Genomic DNA, 7727 nt, shown 5'->3' with positions numbered 1-7727 from the left:
CATTGATTCAATATTGAAATTCCATCTGTTTCATCAGAATGGTCAGGGTTGAAATTTCAATGATAAAAGAGACATGAATTCAATGTTGAATTACCACCAGAGCCTGATCATTGTTATGGTTGAAATTTCAAGGATAAATGGGACATTAATTCAATGTTGAAATACCACCATAGACTGATCATTGTTATGATTGAAGTTTCAATGATAAAATTTACATTTATTCAATGTTGAATTACCACCAGAGCCAGATTATTATGGTTGAAATTTCAATGTTAAATCGATCATACTACTACAAAAACAAGATCAAAGGAACATTCCATTATATAGCATTCTATGTCCTCTGATGATCATATTACAATCATTTTTCAATATTGATCATCATCTGAAATACCCGTCTAAAATTCAAAAAATGCCCCCGCGAAAACCTGACCAATCAGAAGAGGGAATTATTTTTCAAGCGTTCTGCTGAAAAGACAAAGGCCATTTCTAACTGATACTGACCATGGACACTGACGGATACTGAAAACTCAACAGCAAGTAAGTCTATTATGTGTATTTAATTTTTAAAGTAGACTAGATTTGCCTTACTGTCTAACAGTTCTGTGTTGTTTCTTCTTCTCGTAAATATAAAAATGTCCCCCATGTACTCTGAAGCCCTTAGTAGGCCTACTGTGAATAGCTAGCCTACCATGCACAACACTAAAAGTAACATTATTTACAAGCTTATCTTGGAACACGGGGTCTTAGACATTATTTAAAAATATATATTTTTTATTTTTTTGTGTGCGGTTTGCAATGAATCGTGCTTAGAGTTTCGAGTTTTGGAGGATCCGTAATGGCTGGGTTGGATCACATCATCACAATAGTTGCTGCGCTTTGCACTTTCAACTGCCAGAGAGTTCCATCAAGAGCAGCTGGTGCTTTTCTGAAAGCTCTGTGACTTCAATAAAAGGTAGGACTAAACAAATAAAGTGTGTTGTTTTTGGGGGGGAAGATGAGACATTATAGTCTGTGTTTTTATTCAAATAAACCTACATTTTTGTTTCAACAACAGAAGGTCCTGAGCAGTGATGAGCTGGATAATCTGGACTATATACTCTACTACTCCATGAATGAGACCTGGGCTGACCAGTGTGAGTCTCTAGTGTTATCAGCATCTACAAGCCTCTGCTATGCCTGTACGTGTATTAACAAATGTTCTATCCTTGTCCACAGCCTGTGTTGGACTGCACTTTAGGGGTTTCATTTTGCTGTTGCTGCTGAACGTGGAGAGGAACTTTGGCATGCCACTAAATACGCCCTACTCCGTCCCAGTGCCTGTGGACATCCCAGTGTTCACAGGGATATGACCTGCTTAAAGTGGTGAGATATAGGCCTATTACATTACATTATCTGAAATTACCATTATTCCTTACAAAAAATACCTATGATTCTATATCTATTATAGTGGATATAGTGATGTGAAGACATGGCGTTGTATGGTAGGTTGTTACAATAAAGTTGCAGTTCAGAAATCCTACTTGTTACTTGCCAAGAATTTAAGCTCTACCCGGAGCTAATGCTACAAACCGTGCCCCGAGTGTCCCGTCCCCCAAAACACCACACTGTCTTGTGCCGTTCTGTCTGTCTTGCTTGTACCGACCTATGTTATTTCAATTCTAATTCTTGTTTCATTCTTTTTTAAGTGCCTTGCAACAAGAGCATAAAGCAGAACACAACAAAACTACTGACTACATCATATCCAGCTGAGTGAAGTGGCTCGACAACGTGCCCTGATGGCTGGGAGGAATTGCTTATGGTGGATGTGAGATTAAATGATGAAATAAAATGTAATGTTAATCACATCTGAATGATGTTTGTTTGTTTTTTTTACTTTAAATTCAAGATATTTGATTCAAAACTATGTAAATATGTACGAGTTAATACCTACGTAAAGCAGGATTGAGTTAATATTTTTTCAATGGTTAATCAATGATTGAATTTAACTTGAACCAACATTGGTTTTACATCTATTTTGATGTTATTTCCATCATTGAAACAATGTTATTTCAGGGTGCAAACCTGGTCATAAATCAACCAAAACCATCAGAAAACAACATTGTTTCAATGTTAATTAGATCAACGTCAAATCAATGATTGAATTTAACTTGAACCAACATTGGTTTCACATCTATTTTGATGTTTTTTCAATCATTGAAACAATGTTATTTCAGGGTGCAAGCCTGGTCATAAATCAACCAAAACCATCAGAAAACAACATTGTTTCAATGTTAATTAGATCAACGCATCAACATTGATTCAATATTTAATCAATGTCAAATCAATGATTGAATTTTACTTGAAACAACATTGGTTTTACATCTATTTTGATGTTGAAACAATGTTATTTTAGGGTGCAAGCCTGGTCATAAATCAACCAAAACCATCAGAAAACAACATTGTTTCAATGTTAATTAGATCAAGGCATTAACCTTGATTCAATGTTGAATCAATGTTTGTCTGCTATCTGGGATACGCGCTTCACCAAAAACTTCCGGGATTACTCGACACACGCTCCGAAGCCTCGGCACATTACGACCCATCACTACCAATTGGTTCAACCCACTTTAGTATCCCCCTTCTGTAATATGATGAAGTTAAATCATGCATAACCTACTCTGTTGTCTGATGAATAACATAATGATAAAGTCAGCAATTCTCAAGAACACTTGTTGTAAAAATCCTTTTTCGTCCAAATCAGTGAATATTTCCCCATGATCTGCTACCTGTCCTTAGGCCTAACCTACTGTGTATGCACTGAAAAAAAAATCCATTGTTATGCTAAATAGCCTAGGATCTGTAGACAGGCATGTTGCTAGTTACAGTGGTCCAGTTTGTTAAAATACCCTTTGTTTACATACCCGTTTACAGTGCCTAAGCTGTGTATTTTTTCCAGCTCACACACAGAAAGGACAGGTAGTGGATCATAAGGAGATAATAACTGATTTTGTGTAAAAAAAAAAAAAAATTCTTTAAATCATGCATCCATTTTCAATAGTCTGATGTCAATCACTGTGTGCTCATTTGAATCAAAGCTATGGTCTGCACGTTTGCTGCACACTCAATTCTAAAAGCGTTTGACAGCTTTGATAATTGGCTTGATGAACTCCAGACAGTTTTATGGTGCGTTGCCACCTCTGCAGGCAGGGTGATTGAAAGCAGCCAAGAATGTAACCAAATACCAACTTATTTGACCCGTATTATTGATCAACTCTAGAACAAAGTTCACCAACAGTTGACTCTGACTTTCTGGCCAATCTTCGCCTTAGAGGCGGGGGATAGAAAATGTGCAAGATCATATGTGCTTCAGTTACTCTGACGAGAAGACGAAGGCAGCAGAGGTAGTCTAGCAGGGAAGAGGCATTTTTGGAAATATGGTTTCAATTAACTCGCCGTCTCTGGTGCGGGTGTCGTGCACAGAGGCTCTGCTCGGCGCGGGCTGCTTTGCTGCCGCCCTCCTTGCGTTCCTGTTGGTTCGCCAGCTCGCCAAGCAGAGAAGACCCCCTGGCTTTCCTCCTGGTCCATCTCCCATCCCCGTGATAGGAAGCATTTGGTCTCTAGCCACTGAGCCGCACGTCTTCCTCAAGAAGCAGAGTGAAGTTCACGGACAGGTAGGCTAATGATTCGGATTGAGCCTAGATCGCATTTTATGCATTTGAATTAAGTGCGGTGCAAACGGTGGTGCAGTGCATGATAGAGGGGGTTTCATACTTTTACGACACACACACACACACACACACACACACACACACACACACACACACACACACACACACACACACACACACACACACACACACACACACACACACGCACACACACACACACTTGGAAATAGTTATGAAACGAACAAAAGAGACTCGCCCTAACATTTGTCGGTCTGTGGATATTGCATGGAGGAGATCAACTGGAAAATAGGGGCTCCCAAAAATGTAAATTGCCCCCTAAAACACTCTTCCTTTAGTCACACATTGTACTTTTTTCAAGTTAAACATGATTTAGTTGCAGAGCTGGATATCCCTGTATGGACAGACAAACTCAATAAGGGACAGACTCTCAGTGCAGTGGCGTGCACAGACATTTTGGGGGGCAGGTGCTCAGTGCAAAAAAAGGGCACAATATATTCTATCGATGAATGACCAAATAATTTTAAGGATACTTGTACAAAATCCCCCCCTGGCCTAATTACTTTTAATACCAGGCCACACATAAAGTGTTTCTCACAGGAATTTGGGAGACTGTGTTTGGGATCCTGGACCTTCTAGGGGGGTCCGGGGGAATGTTCCACCGGAAAAAAAAATGTGAACCTTTCAAAGTAAAATTCATCAATCTGGTGCACTTTGAGAAGAAAGCTAAGGCTAAATCACCTGTGTCAATGTGGGCTATTTAGTACTATTTTCTGGAATAATTTATTGGGGCATTATTGTCAAACGTTTTTAATCGTTGAGCATTTATAGATGATAATGTCGGCACATACACTGTAAAAAAAAAATATATATTTTTTTTTTTCAAAAGGGCACATGATTGGTCCAGGGGAAAAGAGTAGGTGCTACAGCACCACTTTGGGTCTACCTGTGCACGCCACTGTCTCAGTGAGACTCAGTCATCATTCTCAGTTTTGTGGCTCAGAAAAGAGTAGACATCAGCAAAATGTTGCATCATTAAACTGTCTGCAAAGAACAAAGTGAGTAGAGTGCTCATGTTACATTGTTTGCTATACAGATTTTCAGTCTTGACTTGGGAGGCATCTTGACTGTCGTATTAAATGGATATGACTGTGTCAGGGAATGCCTTTACAATCAGAGCGAGGTGTTCGCTGATCGCCCATCGCTGCCTTTATTCAAGAAAATGACCAAAATGGGCGGTAAGATTCAATGCACACAATTTGCTCATGCAACAGCATCTGAATCCAAATGAAGGGAGAATGATGAATGATTAAACTCTTCTCTTTCGCATTTTTTCTCCACTATCCACAGGGCTTCTCAATTGTAAATATGGCAAAGGCTGGATTGAACACCGAAAACTGGCTTGCAACTCTTTCCGTTACTACGGCAGTGGCCTAAGAATGTTTGAGAGGAAGATCTCAGAGGAGTGCATGTTCTTTGTTGATGCCATTGACGAACACAAGGGAAAGCCCTTCAACCCCAAGCACCTAGTGACCAATGCTGTGTCCAACATCACCAATCTGATTATCTTTGGACAGCGTTTCACTTATGACGACCGCAACTTCCAGCACATGATCGAGATATTCAGTGAGAATGTGGAGCTAGCAGTGAGCGGCTGGGCCCTCCTCTACAATGCCTTCCCTTGGATTGAGTATTTGCCCTTCGGGAAACACCAGAAGCTGTTCCGCAATGCTGCAGAGGTGTATGACTTCTTATCACAGGTTATACAAGGCTTTTCACAGGGCAGGGTGGCACATGTACCTCGGCACTATGTCGATGCCTATCTGGATGAGTTAGAGCAGAATGCAGGAGACCCCAGTTCCTCTTGCTCCTATGATAATCTTATCTATTCAGTAGGTGAGCTCATTATTGCTGGCACAGAGACCACAACCAACACTTTGCGCTGGGCCATGCTCTACATGGCCCTCTACCCTAATTTACAAGGTCAGTTGTAGTGGATGCCGCATCATCCCAAAATGAAAGCATTTTACTTCCTTATGAGATTTGTTGCACATCTGTTTGTAGACTAACTCTGTTTTGTGTCTTTTTTTCCCTTTCAAAGAGAGGGTGCACAGGGAGATCGACAGTGTGCTGGCCAATGGCAGGGCCCCCACTCTGGAGGACAAACAGAAGATGCCGTACGTGGAGGCTGTTCTCCATGAGGTCCTTCGCTTCTGCAACATTGTCCCCCTCGGTATTTTTCATGCCACCTCCCAGGATGCAAAAGTCAATGGTTACACAATTCCAAAAGGCACCATGGTGATCACAAACCTCTACTCAGTGCACTTTGATGAGAAGTACTGGACCGATCCAGGTGTCTTCTCACCACAGAGGTTTCTGGACAATAATGGCAACTTTGTGAGGCGTGAGGCCTTCCTGCCATTCTCTTTAGGTTAGCCTCTTTGTTTCTATTCAATAACAACGCTCATGGTACAAATTAATGTGGATAATTTTTCCAACGGTTTCCATATCATTATTGAAAATATAGACCTTGATTACTTTAGGTTTTTAAATCAGTGAAAATTCCCAGTAAAATGTCCTTAGTCAGCAGATTATGTATATACGTAGCTTTGTTTTTCTAAGAGCCTTCTACTTCGCCCTTCAATTAAATAGAAACAATTAACACTTTCCCTCAGAAAATGAAAAAGAGCCCCCTTTTCATTTTAACACCCCTCCCGGCACCCACAATCCTCAGTTATACCCATTTAGTCTTATAACCAGTGTCTGTGTCCTAACATTCCTTTGCTTGTATTTCTAACCACTTTAATGAAGAAGCCAGATGTAATGCCTCTGAATGTGTGTGTAAATCATATCATTCTTCTTTATTCAGGGAGGCGTCACTGCGTGGGCGAACAGCTGGCCAGGATGGAGATGTTCCTCTTTTTCACCACTTTGTTGCAGAGATTTCATCTTCAGTTCCCCCCAGGAGCAGTTCCCAGTCTTACTCCCAAACTAGGCATGACATTACAACCCAAACCTTACTCGATCTGTGCTGTCCGCAGGCAGCCGAAAAGTCCCTGCTCCGGAGACACTCCCCATTGCAAGTAGGAAAGCCGGGATTTATTACAGCTTGTTCAACTGTTCAAGCCAGACTTGTACTATTTTGCACATGGTGCATGAAATCTGTAGCATTTTTTAATTGTAATGTCCATTTTGGATGTATTACAATTTTTCCAAATGACTTTCAGTGACAAAAGTAGCAATTTTACATGTGGACATGTGATCCAGTTTAGTCATTATCAAATTATTTTTCTGAGCAATATGCATGTTTGCACAATCCTTTTAAGCCGTAAGAGAGCGACAAGACTGTGCTGAAAGGACATCCCGGGAACACAAGTGTGCTATTGATTTGTTCCTCTGTACCTCAGAGTTTTGTCTGAGCCGGAAAATTAAATGTCTATGAACCTTGGTGTCGTTGGTGAGATGGTTTAGGTATTAGTCAATGATTTATAGTAAGTACACCTATGATGGTTCATAGCCCTGCCTTCTCAGGACAGCTTCGGGTCAGACAACCGACACCACTGATTTATTTGAGTGGGACTAACAGGCTTTCCAAGAAAGTTCCGTTCTGTGTATTGCCACTGGACACGGGCCAAGAATTACATCATCTGGACTGACTCTGGTCTGACCCGTACTCCAGGGACAACGCTCTATGGAAAATCTTTCTCTGAGAAGGCAAATGCAACTGTGGTGGATTTCTAGAAACTGACTATGCAACACTGGTTTCTGCTAAATGGTGCTCATCAGTACTAACAGTAATTTTTATGTTTGAGGTTTATTTTTGTCCTTTTTTGCAAGACTGGTGATATGAGTTTTTTTGTGCGTTTTCTTAAAGGTCACATATTATGCTAAATGCACTTTTTAAATGTGTTCTAACATATCCATGGGTCCACGGTGTGCCTAGAGACTGCCAAAATATTTAAAAAATAACAATCTCTCCTTTTCTCACTCTCCCCCTTTCTGAAACCCCCACCCCTCCCCCCCAATATACTCCAGTCAGAATTCTCCTCGTTTCTGACCTCA

At 40.7% G+C, this 7727-nt stretch overlaps 1 protein-coding gene across 1 annotated transcript; it reads left to right on the top strand.

Moving 5' to 3' along the window:
- Nucleotides 1-3413: 3413 nt before the first annotated feature.
- cyp2r1 (cytochrome P450, family 2, subfamily R, polypeptide 1) lies at nt 3414-6752 on the top strand (the record flags this gene model as incomplete). The annotated part of the gene is made up of 5 exons (XM_080024804.1): nt 3414-3650; nt 4762-4903; nt 5016-5648; nt 5767-6096; nt 6535-6752. The coding sequence occupies 5 exons, from the start codon at nt 3414-3416 to the stop codon at nt 6750-6752; spliced, it is 1560 nt and encodes a 519-aa protein (XP_079880930.1).
- Between the last annotated feature and the right edge of the window lie 975 nt (nt 6753-7727).

Source organism: Ammodytes marinus (assembly GCF_949987685.1).
Source record: "Ammodytes marinus genome assembly, chromosome: 1".
In the NCBI taxonomy this organism is placed as follows: Eukaryota; Metazoa; Chordata; class Actinopteri; order Uranoscopiformes; family Ammodytidae; genus Ammodytes; species Ammodytes marinus.
Note: the sequence above shows the minus strand (reverse complement) of the source record. Positions and strands in the feature narration are given on the sequence as shown.